The sequence below is a fragment of the Xiphias gladius genome, chromosome 8 (genome assembly GCF_016859285.1).
Source record: "Xiphias gladius isolate SHS-SW01 ecotype Sanya breed wild chromosome 8, ASM1685928v1, whole genome shotgun sequence".
Lineage (NCBI taxonomy): Eukaryota > Metazoa > Chordata > Actinopteri > Istiophoriformes > Xiphiidae > Xiphias > Xiphias gladius.
Window position 1 is genome coordinate 28,827,675 of NC_053407.1, and position 17,193 is coordinate 28,844,867.

General features: G+C 45.6%; 1 protein-coding gene across 3 annotated transcripts in view; it reads left to right on the top strand.

Moving 5' to 3' along the window:
• Positions 1 to 17,193, top strand: part of cadps2 (Ca++-dependent secretion activator 2) — a 194,818-nt gene that overhangs the window by 27,168 nt on the left and 150,457 nt on the right. For all 3 annotated transcript variants that reach the window (XM_040133508.1, XM_040133507.1, XM_040133506.1), the window contains exon 2: positions 8,227 to 8,340. In XM_040133508.1, the coding sequence (XP_039989442.1) occupies positions 8,227 to 8,340 (114 nt within the window). The remainder of the gene's footprint in view (positions 1 to 8,226; positions 8,341 to 17,193) is intronic.

The window sequence follows — 17,193 nt, forward strand, 5'->3', positions numbered from 1 at the left end:
TGAAAAAGAAAAATAACTGTCTTGCCATAGTGTGTGATTTGAAAAGGTCTCTTGCTGACAGCGCCGTGGTCAGAAACCGATTCTGGTGTCGCAGGAACCGATTCTGATGTTGTAATAAAAGTGTTTTTAATAACACGTGTGTGCAGGGGTTACGGTGGGATTTGGCGAGTGTGGGATCCCTAGCGTCCAGCGTAGCGGGGGCAGAGGGGCACGCAGCACACTCTCACGTGCACACCGAACTGTAGGCACACAGCGGGGGCCGGTGAAGAGGCAGACTGGACTGGGAAAAACTTTATGGATTTTTTTTTTTTTTTTTGACGTCCCACCGATGAGGCGGCCCACCGGGATTCGTCCCGGTAAGCTCGGTGACCAGTCCGACTATTGATGAGAACGGGAAAAGGGATGGGTGTTGGGTGTGGGGGCGGGGCCGTGGGCTGACGGCACTTTCTGATTTGCTGAGTGAGTATCACGCTGGGCATGAGCTGGAAGGAACGTCGGGCTGCGGCACACGAAAAAAAAATGAACTGGTTCGACATTATCATGTGTGAAACTGCCCATCAGATTTACTTAAGCCTACTTATTGATCAAAGGTGCCAAAACGCCGTTCCGGATCGCTGTGGCCCACTTTAACCCCTGCTCGTATGATGGCTGCTGAAACCGGAGGAGTTTGATTTAGAACAAAAAGGTCAAATAGTTGAAGGGTTATTACTGATATTTCAGGTGCAATCACAGTTTAATTTCCAAATAAATTGGTCTATACTGAATAATCTGGATGAGCTGTTCAATTTAAATTCTTGGTGTGAGATTAGATTGAGAAACAATTGTCTGTTCAAAATAGATTCTCAGTTCAATAAATAAAAAGTGTGAAATAATAATACATTCTATTTAAACAGTACCTTTAAAGGCGCTCAAAGATGCTTTACATAGACTTGGCACTCTACAGACTCTATAGACCACATGCCTCCGCCAAGGCCAATGTCAAACAACATACACCAGACTTCAGAGAAAAAAAAATTCAAATTCCTAGTAAATGATCCGGATCTGTCCCAAAATACCACGGGTTCTTCCCTGGCCCATACTCCATCCCTCCACCATGTGCGGTGCAAATCGGTTCAGTAGTTTTTGCGTGATCCTGCTGAGAAATCGACTCCGGCGAAAACGCAACCTCCTCGGCGCAGGTAATAAACGAGTGGCAAAAAAGAAATTGTACCCAGAAACAGAGCAGCAGGAAAGACACAGATACAGTGACAAAAGAAAAAGATCATCAGTGACAGAGCTGAGCATTAGGTTAAAAACAACTTTAAAAAGGTGAGTTTTAAGTGCTTTTTTTAAAGCTGGGGAGGGTCTCAGTGCATTTAATGTCCATGGGGAGACGGTTCCAGGGGATTGGAGCAGCGGTGGAGAAGGCTCCGTTACCCCAGGTGGGGTTGGACGGGAGGTTTGAATCAGCCGAACGGCGGCTTCGTGCTGGGGTGTGATGGCGGAAGAGATCAGAGAGAACGGAGGGAGCCATGTTGCGGAGGGCGGTGTAGGTGTGGAGAATGTGATAAATGCATGGAGGAGTATTTCTGTGGATGAAGGTGCCAGGGAAGGTCAAAGGCAGGCAATATTTTTTAGGTGAAAGAAAGCTGTTTTGACTGTGTGGTTAATGTGGTGTTCAAATGAAAGCGTGGGGTCAAAGATGGCTACAAGGTTTTGGATCTGGGAGGAGGGGGAGAACAGTTGGGTTGTTGGCTGCTAGGGGAAAAGTTATCGATGGATTTTTGTGAGGGATTCTGGTCCAATGATTATCATTTCTGATTTGGACTTGTTCAGTTTGAGGGAGTTGGCCTGCACCCTTGGCAGGTTTTGAGGGTCGAGTGGGTTGTGGGTGTGATGGAATCGGTTGCCATGTAAAGTTGTATTTCGTCGGCATAGTAGTGGAAGCTGAGGGGGGGCAGTCCATGTCGTCGGATGAGGAAGGATGAAGAGGAGGGGAGCGAGCACCGAAGCTTGGAGGACGCTCTGTTCGAGAGGAGCCGTCGAGGGTTAACAGCTGTTGATGCATATGTATTGTTGTCTGTCTGAGAGACTCGGACCAGGGGAGAGCAGCGTCCGTGATGTTTAGTCCATGGAAACGCAACATGAAACCTGACTTTCAATTACGCTGTCTGGTCTGAAGGTCACTGTCTGGTCTGGGGGAAAAAAAAAAAGGCAAAAAGGAGTGTGTACTTTCATTTAAAAATTAAAAAAAAAAATGAACTTCAGTAATTTAGAAACAAAGTCCAGTCTTCAGCCTGTAAGAGATTAATGAAATAAGAGTGTAATGTACTGAGGATCACCACCTCTAGCTGAGAGTATTTGTTCCTCAGTAAAAACAGAAGTTCTGTGTTTTCTGGAGTCAGAGTGCGTCGCTGTGATGTTACTAACGTTATGTCTTCAACTACGACACTAGTATCAGGGAAACCCCTCGTTATCCACGGCGCGCTGCAGGTCTTAAGCTGATCTAGGACCGCGTCCAGAACCGCTCCCTGTCTGCTATATAGCGCACTATATTTACCCTTCATTTTAACTGAGTGTCCAAATTCCGAGTGTGAAACTTCGACCCTATGTAGTGCCCTCAAAAAATGTACACAGCAGAACAGAAAAAGCAGTGTGTCCATGGAAAGTGCTCAACTTTCTCATGACAATCCAAAATTACATATATCTCAATTTACTGTTCACTCCAGAGTAAACCACTGAGTGTTTGTTATACAGTGAGCAGTGAATGAGTGAATTTATATATTTTGGAAATCGTTGAATCGATTCAGACTCTTAGAAGATGAGAGTCAGTTCCTACATGAAACCCTCGGCTTGTTTCCAGACTGTCTAGTCTTCTGCCTGCTCGGGTTTCGATAGTGCCGACATGTTCCGACTTCTGAAATATTGACTTGGTGAGCACAATGTTGTTATTAATAACAGAAATGATGGACACCAACGTGAAGTCGACTCCCAGGTTGTAGGAAGCCGTGAGATTCTTCTAAGAGAAGACGTTCCATCTGTCTTTCCCTGCCCTGCCTGTGTCCATGGCCTTGCTCGTGGGCTGTGGGCGGAGAGCAGCTGTACCGGTAAATAAATAGAGCCGGTTGGTTTTCCAGGCAGGTGTGTCCTCCAAAAAGTGGCAGCCATGGCAATACAGTCTGATATAATTACCTCAGGCACTGTAGATTATTCATACTCGTCTGTGTGTGTGTGTGTGTGTGTGTGTGTGTGTGTGTGTGTGTGTGTGTGTGTGTGTGTTCAGCCCCCCTTTGCCCTCCGTCCATTAATCTGAAGCGTCTGACAGATATGTCTCGCTCGGTGCGTTTTTTTTTTCTCTCTCCTGAGAGCCGAAACTGCTACGGGGAACGAAGAAAAGTGTTGCAGGGGACCGTGTCTCTCGCTCGCCCACGCTCGCACGCACACATTTTCTTTCTGTTTATTGATCCACCATGGGGAGGTCCTTGCTGTTGCCCAAATAAGCTATTAACTGTCCTCGATAAACTATCACCCCCTTTGAGGACAGGAAGGAGCTCAAAATAGAGCCTTCAAGCGAAAACAAATGCTAATGTGCACTACAAACACACACACACACACACACACACACACACACACACACACACACACACACCTGCGAAAACGTTTTCACCTCAGACAGACAGAAGAGCAGCAGCTCGGATGCTTCACTGTCACAGTTGGAAATGAAAAAGCTGTTAAACTTTGGTCTCATCACATCGGCAGAGTCCCTCCTGTAACCTGAACACATCGTCTCTGCACAGGGAACCTCAGCGCTCAGAGCTCTTACTGCAGGTTTAACAGGTGTTCTGCACAGCGGTGACAAAGATGCTGATTTGTTTTAGAAGATTCTACTTTTTCTTTCTTTTTTTTTTCCAGAGATTCACCTTGTTATGTGGTAATTTTACCTGACGATCTCGTGTCTGAATAAGTCACGTTTTCATAAAAGCTGTGACTGCGATCTGACTAGTGCCCCTCTTTCGATTAAATCCACTTACTAAGAACCCACGGGAACTGAACCCAAAAACTAAAAGTCCCCTCTGCCTATTGCTGTCTGTGTTTCCGACGCATCCGAATAACTGAAGATGAGGTAGATTAGTCAGTGAACAGATTTAAAGTTGACAGAATGATCCAGACACAGGAGAACAACAAGAAAGAGTCATTTGTGGTTTGTTTGTGTTTACCGCTTTGTGACTGTAATGATGGACGTAAAGGAGACATTGATGATTATGTATTTCTGCGTAGCTCTCTAGAAAGCGGAGTCTTGACAGCAGATGAACTTGATTTAGACCCCGGTTCCTGCTGCGAAGGTTCCCGAGTTCCCAGAATGGTTCCTGGATTCCTGGAAACGATTCTGTGGTAGAAGACTCGGACTTTGTTTTCCGTTTCCGTTAGCACTTAACGCTACTCAAGACCCGACTGACTGCCATTAGGTTGTGGGAAGGCTACAGCAGAGCAAGATGGTTGGTTTGATCTGCCTCTTTTCACATCTCATCAGTTCTGTCAGTTTGACAGGTAGCGGTTTGAAAGTCTGTGGATTGTTTTACGCTGATCGACAGCTTGACAGTTCTATGACTGGTTGTCGGGTCTGCTCACATCACATCGGGTGAAGAGGAGTCATTCTGACTCAATACCCAGTTTATTATTTTGCACAACTTCTCTTCAGAACTATTACGTTTTGGGCTGAACTTTTAGTCCGTATGGTCTGATCCTTCAACAACTTAAATCCACTCTTATCAGGTCTTTTTGGTGCGGAGCGCGTTGTTCGTACAGCAGTAACACCAGAGTCAAGTCTTTATCGCTTCATCCAATTTTGCCCGCCTTGTGGAAGCGCCTGAATGAGCCACAGCTGCAGAGGTTTTTCAACTGCGTGGCCACCCTGTGTGGGAGAGCTGAAAGGGGGTGCGCGGAGGGAGAAATGTGAGTTAAAGATCCTGCGTGAGGTCAAGCGGACAGGCACGCGCTGGTGTTCTGATACTTTTAATGGTGCCAATTTGTCAAAATCAAGTTGCAGTCCACGGCTAACTCAACGGTTCCATGGCAACATTACGCTTCTTGTTACCATCCCCGAAAGCCCCCAGTTTCTGGAAACTTCTGGTCCCAAAACTACAAATTCAAAACAAAGGCGAGCCGATAGGTCCAAACGTGCACACATGTAATCAGTTGTTTGAATTTTATGCCAAAAAAATAATTGTTTTGTATCAGTTTTGTCAGCAGCTGTCGAAAATCTGCCTGCACTGGTCTCTGAAATGCGGCACTTCACAGTGCAAAACTCTGCTGTGCAGCAGTTGGGTTTGGTTGGTGAATGAAAGAATAAAAACATAATTATTTCAGGTCTTTAATAAATTCATGACAGTTCGGTCTCGCGGTGCTGCTATAACAACCAACGGGCTAGATCCTACGCTGAACTTTGACTTAATTAAAGTCGCTCGTTTTAATGTCTGCTTGCCGTCTCTTCACACTCCCCTCCCTTCTTAGAGCTTTGTAATGAACCAGTTTGCTAAATCAGATCTACAAACAGGTCTGATCCCATCTGACATGCTTGCCCCCCCCCCAAAATATGAGAGGACAAATGTGTTTTTAGCATAACTACGTACTCCGATAGGCTGCTGTTGGTGTCGTTCTCGTCCCACATTTCACTCCAGCACCGGCCTTCGGGAGGTTGTTTCCTTGTCTCTACTGAACCGTGCGTCACATTTTCAACCTGTTCGATGGAGGTCGAGGTCATTGAGCACGTGAGCGGTCCCAACCTTCTGCTTTTCATAAATGGCCCCCCTCCTCCTCTTTCTCCCGTGGTAAGAGGCGAAAAACAGCGTCTCCATTTAGGCAGAGAAAACTTGAAGAGGCCCAAACAAAAAGCCAGCAGCGAGAGATAAGTCTTCCCGCTTGTGTCGCTGGAAATTGGCTCTTTGACTTCCAGAATGTATTTGTTGCTGGCAGCGTTGCAACAAGCGGAAGAATAATGGTTTAATTGTCCCCCGACGCCGCCGTCCTGCTGACGCCTCATACATATGCAGCTTATGAGCAGCGGCTTCTGGTGATGCTGTCGCTCATGAAAACTTAAAATCCTCATACAACACAATATGTCAGCTGTGGTTCACTGGACAGAAATTACCAGGACCGATGACATTTATGGGGAAGATTTCTTTCTCCGGCCTGACAGCTCTGCTCCGCTGCAAATTGCTCCTCTGGAAAGTGCTATTGTTGGAAAATATTTATTTCACCAAACTTAGATACTTGAAAATAGATCATAGTGAATGGACGAAGAGATGGATAGGTACACTGTAGATGTGCAGGTAGATGCACGGGAGTGCTACAACTGGCGTTTGTCTTCATCTTTTTTTTCGTCGCGTTATCTGACAATTATGTTTTATGGTTAATCGATTAATTGTTGGTCAAAATTATGCACATCATGAGTTCTTAAACTCAAGCTGATGTCCCTAAACGTCTTGTTTTGTCCGACCAACGGTCCAAATCCCAAAGATATTGAGTTTACGATGATACGGATGAATGACTTAAACCATTGATCCCGTGTCAAAATGATTGTATAAAAAAGTTCTGTATAGTTGTGTCAGCGTGAGTAAAATTACTAAACAGAAATTTGCCAAAAAATTTCAGGCAAGTATCCAACATAACTAAAGGCCAACAAACAGCAGCGGCGCATAACTTTTGAAAAAAGTTGCACTTGTTGATCTCTATGTAAGTCCACACACCGGCAGCGTGGTGAGAGACGTCATCACAGGTTGTCTAGCGTCAGTTAGAGAGGACACACACACACACACACACACACACACACTCTTCCGTCACCTTATCTCAGCTGTTGTACATGAATCTTGTGTGTAAGGACATATTAAATATAGACTCTGTGTACCACAGGGCCCCAAGCGTTCAGGTGTCGCTTGACTCCCATCTTCCTTTACATAAAGTTCAACTGACATTGCAGGTTTTTTTACTTGGCAACATATTTTCTTTGTAAATCAGATGTCCTTCAGAACCCTAAAATTCAGAACCCAAAAGGTACCAATTTGTAATTTTATATATTTTACATTTATGATATGTGGTGCTCTGTGCCCGCATTTACCAGAATATCATTAGTTCAAGTCTTTGTGGACAGAGGAAGCCTTGGCATATCAAACTGAGATTTTAAACTGTATTTGCATAAAGCAAGAGCGCATGGAGTCCTCGCAGACAAGCAGCTGGGATGCGAGCATCAGTGTGTACCCGTCACGTCTGACTCACTGAGGATGAAGACAGTTATGTCCCCTGTTTGTGCATTTATCTCAAGCCACAAGCCACGGCCGTAGATTTTAAGGTAGAAATGTGGTGGTGGTTTTGGTCTGATTTGACAGGTGTCGCGAGTGCAAATCCTGCATGACCCGTTGACAGGATGGCCACAATTCTCAGAACAGGACCCGGGTTAAAAAGAGACCCATGTTTTTCCTTTTTAATGTTGAGGTCGCAGCAGCAGCAGCAGCAGCAGCAGCAGTTTTCTAAAGTTTCATCCATTTCTGTCCTGGTTTGTTCAGAGTCGGCTGCCGACCTTAGTGAACATCCTGATATGTTGCCCCCGTTGGTCATGGGCTTCATTGCATCTCACTCCACCAATTCTGCAAAGGAACACGTTATGCTGTGGGACCATTATAAGCTCACAAAAATATACACATTGGCTCTTAGACGGTTCCTGCACCCCATCGTGGAGCAATAATGTAACTTAACAAAAAAATAAGGACAGATTTCAATGGAAATGAACAGAAACTAACTGGAAGGAAAACCAAGCTAAAACTGACATGGTGACTTAGACGAGGAAGTGAAGTCAAATAAAAACAATTTGTGGTTAATGAGCTAAAATCTTCAGTGTGGTCTTTTTAAAAAAATCCCAATCTGTCTCAAAACATGTCTGAACTTTTCTCCAGCTTCACTAGGACAGATCTGTCTTCCTCGCTTGTTTTTTGGCGAACTCAGTTTCCTAATGAAAGACATTTGTTTGATAATGAGACTCTTCTCTTCTCTGCGATGACGGTGTCACACTAACAATGAGTCTAATCTTGTGCTTTTGTTCTGTTTCTCATCCATCCTGCCTTCCTTTCATCTTCCGCCCTTCCCCGCCATCTGTTTTCAATTGATTATGCCCTCCCATGCCAACAACCCTCCTCTGGTTTCTGTACTTTGCTTCATTTTTCCCCGCCATCATTTCTCTTCTCTTCTCTGTCGCAGGTGAACAAGCAGCAGCTGCAGGCGGTGAAGGAGCGTTTTCTGGCCTTCCTCAACGGGGACACTCAGATCGTGGCGGATGAAGCTTTCTGCAACGCTGTGAGGAGCTACTACGAGGCAAGATGACTTCATCTCTACTCTCTACTCCTCTTGTGAAAACCAAAACAGGCTTTGCAAGTCTGAGGGGGATCCAGGTGTCCTCGGGGGGCGGAGTTGAGTTAGGCCTCTCCTCCGGTTAGGGGTTGGGGATCTGATGGTATTTGATAATCTAAACTTGTAATCGTATTGGACTCTGCTCCGCTCTCACCGTAACACCATTAACAGGAGCAGGTTGTTTGGTAAAAGTGAAGGACATTTGACAGGCTACTGCGTGGACTGCATCTTTTTTTGTCTCTTAGGTTTAGGTGAATGCAACAAACGCGTTTATCAGCCTTGCCCTCCTTTTGCTGGTGGGGTGATGCAAACGGTGTAACCCCCTCAAACCTGCCCCTGTCTGACCGGTAGAAAGGCACATCAGTGGTGGTTGAGCTCTTATGGCACAACGTGGTTGAATTCATCACCGGCGTCGCACTGAAACGGGTTAGAAAATCGATCCACCAGCTGTTTTCCCTTCGTGAGGGAGTTTTTCTCTTCCTGTAGGAGCGCCGGTTCCAGCTTCCCCCCCGGGGAGCTGCTCCCTCTCACAACCCCATCCCCACGTCACCACGCGGTTTCTCACCGAGGCGTATCTGAGGACGTTTGACCTCTTTCTCAAAGTACACCCGTCCGCTCGTGTTGCTGGAGTCGAAGAGTCACCGGAGCTCGTTCGGATCTAGTCACGTCTGTGTGCAAGACGCCCAGCGATTCGACGCGGATTTTGTGTTTCACTGGCATTTTCTTTGCTGCCTATTTGGAATTTTTCCTGTAATTTGCTCGGTATTTGGATGTAAATCTGTGCTCTGACTCTCCCAGAGACCCCATGACACCCCCCCCCCACCACTATTGGAGGAGGACGGCTGTGAACAGAGATTGCAGTGAATTTCCTCACTCTTTTTATTCCATTTTAACGCTCTTGTCTCTCTGTTATCCGAGGGTCCCCTGCCTCCTTCTCTCCCTCCGTCTCCCCCTCTTCTGCCGAAGCGCCCGTAATCTGGTACGAGATGGCGATCTTATCGCCGCTCGTCGCCTTAATTGCCAGCAAGTGCGAGACGCGAGCATCTCGCCGAAAACCCCCAATCACAGCGTGTTGTGTTGCCGCGGAGGAGCTGACGGGCCAAATGATCCAGGAGAGACGACTTGTCTCCCTCGGTGGACGTCATCGCCCTCGCGAGATCAAACACGAAGCACTCGTCGCGTTACAAATGTCCTCCTGAGACGTCAGCGTTGGTGTTTGTTTGGCTCTATTTTTTTTTTTGTGGAGTCAGAGCATCGCTGACGGAGTATCACCGGCCCCGCACACACGCACAATGACATCAGCGGGGATTTGTGGTGTTTTTCATTTCTCATCTAAAGTCATGGCAGATGTTCCACATGAGGAAAGAGAAACAAGAGATGATCTATTTTCAGTTATTGCCCTGCTGTAACACTGCATCATTCCTGGCAGACAACACGTTGTGTGTGTGTGTGTGTGTGTGTGTGTGTGTGTGTGTGTGTGTGTGTGGCAAATACATGCAAGTGTATAGCATGTGTTAGCATGTATATAGCAGGTACAGCAGGACAAATAAAAAATAAACTAGAAATGCTTGCATTGTGACCAATCATTACTGACTGTATTTGGAGGTAAAGGAGTTAAAGGAAAGGAGGAGGTCTGTGTTTCCACGGTCTGGTGGTCTGGAGGTTCTTGTTCCTCTGAGCCACTGAGCTCCATTGTTGTCCAGAGACCGTTAAAAACACGTCAGTGAGACACACTCTTGCACCGGGTGACATCTTCATTCATTACTATGAACACACACGCTGTATTTTATTTTTACTCGGTCCCACGCGCACACACACACACACACACACACACACACACACACACACACACACACACACACACACACACACACACACACACACACACACACACACACACACACACACACAGTCCTGCTGCCAGAAATACTCACTCGAACGCCAAATGTGGATTAATCCCAGGCTGTAAATAGTCCCCAGCTATTTAAGGACATTACTGAGCCTTTTTTTTTTTTTTTTTTAAATGAAACTATATCTGTGAACCATTTTTACAGAGAAATCTCCAGTAGAAACCAATGGACTCGGGGCCGACAGCCACAGACAGAGTAGGGAAGTCATAAAAGTGCTGGGAGACGGACTAACGCATTGTTAGTTGTGGTCTTTTCGCAGTGTTTGTTGTTAATGACATGGATGTGAAAGAACACCAGCGTTATTGTTTGAAAGGTCTGATCAGCCTGTCCAAGCTGCAGCGCTCGCTGGCAGCGAGGCGGCGCTTCTCTTGTGGACTCAAACCCACCATTCAGCCTCTGCTAACAGGCCAGATTTGGGAGTTTACCTCCCCGATCAACTCCACCAGGCTCTGGGCTCTGATTTACCCTCAGGCCGCACACACACACACAGTAAATACACACTTTGGCCATATTACGGGTGAGCGATGCAGACCGGCGGACATGGTCCTTGAATGTCTGGGTTTTTGAGGTGAAACGTAGCCTGCAGGTGTCGTGACTGTAAGAATTTGCAAACGCAGCACCATGCGAAGACGGGTAGACGAGCTGAGGGTAGCTTCAGTGGTGACAGGGATGAAATCTCCTAATCCCCGTGTGTCTAATCACATGTAGAGATAGCAATAAATGGTGATATTGTCGATTCTCTGGGGATTCAAAGGAGCAAGAGGCGGGGTGCAACCTGGACACCTTCCCCAACCGCTGGCCTGTAGCGTACAGGCTTTTGTATCCCCGTAGGTTACATGCGTTTGCGTTACTCGTGAACTCCTCCCTGTCCATCACACTCATCAGTCGTCGTCTCTAAGCTGTTGTGTCGGATACTGTTGGATCACTGCTCTGCTGCTTTGTGTTTTGTTTTTTTGTTTTTTATTCTTTTTCTAATTAGAATCTTGTTCGTACTTCAACTCCTTGGCACTGCGGCACGATGAGACAGAGTCTGCTGAAATCTGAAATTTTGATTATGTTTTTTTTTAAATTCTGTGTCAGCAGCGTATGACCGGCGTAGGACCAAAGCTAATTGCTTTTTTTTTTTTTCTTTCTTTTTTTCTGAAAGGATTTTTAGAGAAAAGTGACTCGTGACTGTCTGCTTCGGTGAATATGATGGATGAAGTTTTATTAAAAGAAGGCAATTTGCGAAGGACAGGAGATAGAGATAGCATAATTCACTTTTTGCCAGCATAATAAAGAAGTGTGAAGTGTTCAGACGTCTGGAAAAAAACCCCTAAATGACGAACTGTCACGTCCATGAGTGTTGGAAAACGCTTTGTGTGCCAAAATGGCAATGTGAATTGTTGACCTGTTCTGTTACACATATATCTAAATCTATATACACCGGTTAAAGAGGAACCAGGGGAGTTGAACCAGAAGAACGGGCACAAACCAAAAGCTGCGGTTTCGATAATGAGCTGCCCTGGAAGTTTTGGGTGTAGATTTAAAACGGTCTGATGTTCGCGGCGTTTGTGACCAGTGGAGAACCTGTTGCAGCTTTTCCTCTGGGCCGGTTTTCAGTCTTAACAATGTTTCCTTTAATTCATGGAGATCTTAACTTTAATGACCTTTTAAAATGACTAGAAGTTTAAGGTTCTCCTGCGAGCTGAAGGCCTATGTCAGCTCTGAAGAACTGAAAGAAAACGTGTGATTGAGATTTTTCTGACCAATGTTTTGTGTACATTGTTGTTTACATAGTATAAAACATGATAAGTTCGTACCGAGCACAGTCGAGTCGGATAAATGATGCAGTTGCTTGTTTTTCTTCTCAGATCAGTCAGAAATGTACATTACGAGGAAACTGAGCTAGATTGAAAAAAAATGATGTCACATTGAGTAAGAAATCACATGATAATGAGATGTGTTGTATATTTAATAATAACCTCTGCGTGGTTGGACCGGGACCTTCATGACAACAAACTGCCGACAGATCTGACACGACCACTGATGATATTGCGGACAGCTCACCACCGTAGCTGCTCGAGCTAACGTTTAGCTTCGCCTACCGACGGGACATTAGCTTCGCAGCTGCTTCCCAGCTGCTGAATCCCGGAGGTCCTGATTCAAAGCTCTCGAGGCGACGAACTGAAAACGGCGATATGAAGTTTAGGTGGGGGTTTCCGGCTGCTGTTCACCCCTAGGTGCTACCCGTCCGAAAATGAAGTCACGCCGCCATTTGCTATTGCTTCATCGTTGTGTAGAGAGAGACTCACAACACTCGAAACCATCTCTCGAAACCGATGAAACCGTCTTTGGCTGTGTGTAAATGGGGACAGAAGTTTCTCCTCGTTGTTTTGCCAACTCCGAGAGTCAGCATTACTAAGCTTTAGCTAGTTAGCAACAGCTGCCTTTTTACCTGGAAAAACTGAACCTTGCACAGGTTGTCAAGACATTGATAATACGCCGTAAGTTAATTTTACGATTGCTATTTTGATATAGAAACAATCAATCTTCGGTCGCAGTTTGTGAACTTGAAATGAAAGAAAGACGGATGTCAGATCTGTGGAGCGGCACTGAGGCAGGACTGTCGTCTAGAGAGAGAGAGAGAGAGAGAGAGACAGACAGACAGAGAGAGAGAGAGAGAGGCTCAGGGGAGAACTGGGTCCATCAGTCGTCTCTCCGAGAGGTGAAGTGGTCTTCATCGCCCCTTTCTTGCGTCTTGCAGTGTGAAGTCCTAAAGCGACTGATCGCAGTTACAGAGGAGGTCGTCTAATTTAACGTAGCTCACTGGGAGAAAAACCTTCGCAGCTGTTGTCTTTTCATGTAAATTTACCGCAGTGAGAACAAACTTCATACCTGCCCACACTAAGAACAACAGGGATATAAAGTCGTGGAGGTTTGTTCCCTATCATGCGATTAGTGGAGAGATTTAGAGAATCACGTGACTCGTGTTACATTTTCCCAATTGATATACACAGATACGTTTTTATTTTTTATATTTTATTTTTTGGTAACCTCCTTTGGCCAATCAAGCAACATGTGGACCACAGTGGTGATTTTCAATGTGTAGGTGAACCACAAAACTGTCTTTGGAATCAGCTGGCAGAGGCTTGAAACTTGGTGGAGGCAGAAAATTCGGCAACATTTGTCTTTTGGTGATTCAGTCAAGTAATTTCGACGTTCGTCGTTTATATAGCCCAGAATCTCAAGTTTGTCTCAGAGGGCTTCGAACAGATGAGACTTTCTTTCCTTGGACCCTTGATTTAAGAAAGGGGGAGGGAAAAAAAAGAAAAGAAAATCCCAAAAGTCCCTTTTAATGGGAAAAAAGAGAAAAATCTCAGGGAGAGCAAGAGAGGAGGGATCCCTCTTCTAGGAAAGCCAGAAACGTAATATATAAAGAGCAGAGCGATGTTGTAGTAATGTGACAATATTGCGTTTAAAATGCAGTTCGAAGCACGAGCTGCTTTCGTCACAACCAGGCCCTTTAATTCACGAAGCCGCAGCATCAAAATGACGAGCCTGCGTCGCCGTGGCGAAAGGGACCTAAACGTCTTGTAGACATCCACCCATCAGCGACGCTGTGCAGGAAAAAAACGAACGGTGGCATTTTATTTTTAACGAAGGACATATTTTTGTGCCGGAGCTGCAGGTGTGTGACCTGTAATTTAGTGCTTTAAAGCAGCTGGAGTCCGGCGCTCCAGGTGTGTGACATTTCTGGAGCCCAGCAGGAAGCCGCCGCTCCGACTCCGGCTCCCAGAGTTTTTTTCTTCTTATTTAACGGAGGATTTTCATAGATTCTCTCTTGACCTGATCTGCCGGTCCTTCTCGGTATTAAACCGCGCTCAGCAGAGACTGGTCTCTCATCTCAAGTCAACACTAATCACACCTTTAATCAATGTGGGAAAATAAGTCGGAGGAGGGCAGGAAAGCAATTAAAGACAGATCACTGGTCCAAAAACCAAGTCAAAGGTCAACATCATAACAGGGCCAACTGTCCGCTCGAAAATGAGTCCGATCAATGTCTGCGTTCTGTGAAAAATCAATATTTTCTTACTCACAAATCTTGGATCAGTGATTTTCAGCCTGAGACTGGGACCTTTACGAGTTCACGAGATACATATCATGATTATAATAGTTTTACTGAATGATTTAGGAAGACATTTCCACAACTAATCATCGTGTTCTACATTTTTAGCTTCAACATCTTATCTTGCGGAGTGATGGATGTTCATAGCCTCAGACCATTTCCTAATGATTACGTTCTGGAAATATTTGTCGGGCTGGTGCTAATGAGTTACTGTCCAACTTCTATTTTAAATATTTACTGTCAAATTATAATAAATAGCCTTCATAACTTCCAAGAGCCCCAAAGGAAGTCGTCTGAAGAAAAGTCCTAAAAACCCCAAAGGATTTAGTTTGCAATCACAGGCACGCGCACACACACACACACACACACACACACACACACACACACACACACACACACACACACACACACACACACACACACACACACACACACACACACACACACGTACACACACACACTAGCCTGCCTTTAGCTGCTCATGATTCCCCCAATCTGTTTGGAATCAGCAGAATATCTCTTCAAATCCTTCATGAAAAACAGAAAAAAGATCTATTGGAATCAGACACAAAGTCACTGATATGTCGAAGGTAAGAGAGAATTGTTACTCCGGTAAAAGACAGAAGCGTATTTCCTGTTAACCATGACGACGGTGGTCCTCTAACCTTCATGAAGGACTTATTTTAAGCAAATCATGATCTTTTCCTAAACCGAACCGAACCGTGACCGTTCCACAACCTTACGCGCTCCTTTTTTATTGTCACCACGAGGACGGACGTGCAGTACGCCCCGTCGCTCGTATGCTCCCGTGGCTCGCGTCCGAGGGGACAAATGACCTACATGGTCGTTTAGGTTCGGAGGACGTGTTTTTAAAAAAAACAACCTGATAGCAGGCACGCGACCTAAACGTCTCCGGAAGCTTCCCCACCGCTGGAGAGACGAGAATTCGCAGCAGCCGCAAACATCATATGTGAGCGGAGCGATGAGGAGACGCAGGAAACCAAGAGAAGTTTCCCGTCTTTACGTTTTCCACATCCTGTTCCACCGCTTGAGGTTCGACTGGGGCTCTCTTAATCGCGTCATCTTCTTCTGCGGTGGTTCGAGTGCAGCGAACTACAGCTACTGAATCTCAGCGCATTTCCTTCGGATGCGTCAGATTCATGCCCTTAGGGGAGTTGAATGTCTGATTAGCCGCACGTTGAAGTCCCCCCCCCCCCCGAAAGAAGCGCACCTGTCGTGTACCGAGAGGCTCCGAACACATCGGGAGCTCTGTCACTGCGTCTTCGGGCCGTTTAAACGCGCGTATTCCCCCGTGTGTGAGTGGGAGGCCTGTATCTGTCTGCGTCTGTTTGCTTTGATACCAGTTTCACATGGAAGCCTGCTAATGCGGCATGAAAGTGGATTTACACTCAGCTGAGGGGGAGTGTGTCAGCGTTTGAAGTGTGTATGCAGGCACTTTGTCTTTTTCACATATGAACATGCAGTTCTGCTTTTAAGTATTTGTTTAAACGATTCTTCGTCCGTTCGAGTTTTTTTTTGTTTCTCTTTTGCTGAGGATGCACAGCTCCACGGACGCTGAAGGCTTTTATGTTGTCTTACCTCAGCGCTGTTTTAAAGCATGTTCCCACAGCAGGACTTAACTGATGAATCAAATCTTCCCAACAGTCCAAACCGTTATTGGCTCTCGTTGTTTGTGTTGTTTCTCTGGTTAAAAAAAAACGAAAAACCTAAAGGGAATAAAAAGTTTTAATTCTCTTTTAATCTTTAGGTCGCAAATTAAGAATTTGACCAAATCTTCCCTTTTTATTTTTTGTTCTACGTTTAACCAAAAAAAAAAAAAAAAAAAAAAAATCCATTGAGCCAATTTCAGGAGGCAGATTTTCAAATGAGAGATTTTCAAATCCATCAATCCGTCTGTTTCTCTCCATGCTGTATTCTCCTTCGTTTAACTGGCTGGGTAAACGTTCAGTTGACATCTGCCTGTCTGGTAACCTTTTTTCATTATTTCATTATTCACCTTCGTGTTTTGCCGTCTAGCAGGTATTAAATTACGATGACATTGGTTACATGACGTATCCCCCGAATCCCCGGAGGCAATTATGTCTTTGGATTAGGTAGAGCTATAATATAAAGTGAAATTACATTTTTAATATGCTTCTTGGTGCAGTGCTAATGTGAGTGCACTGGCGATAGAAATCGGATTAAGTGCGTAACAGCCAGGGCAGCGCTGCAGAAGGGGAGAAATTTCCTGCCGCTCGTTTCTCGCCGAGGAAATCTCGAACCTCTAGGAAACATATTCTCTCGTGATGCATCAGGTTGTTGTTGCCACACAGACGGAGGCGGTTAAAGTGCGTTTAACGTGCCGCGCGCGATTCGTGCGTGTGTACACCGCATCCCGGTGAACGGCACGCGTGTGTTTCGTCTTTAATTAGAAATGTCGTTAGTGTTCAGAGAAGACACAGGGCACCGATGATGAAAAGACTCGAAGCCGGATCGAGCAGCAGGTTGACGTCTGACGGAGTTCAAACCTACGTTTCCTTCCTCCCTCTAAATGATCCCTGATGCTGCTTTTTCTTCTGCCTCCTCAGATTTTTTTTTTTTCCCCTTCCCCCGAATTCCCGATCGGTGGGCGGTGACAGCGACTCAACGCCGTCTCTGCTCTGAAGTCGAGCGACGTGTTGGCCTCGCACTTTAAAGGACCCCTGACATTTCCCTCTGTCCTCTGACAACAGACCCTCATTATGTCACCGAGGACACGTAACTGAAACATCCCCGGCTGCCAAATCCATACCATACCTT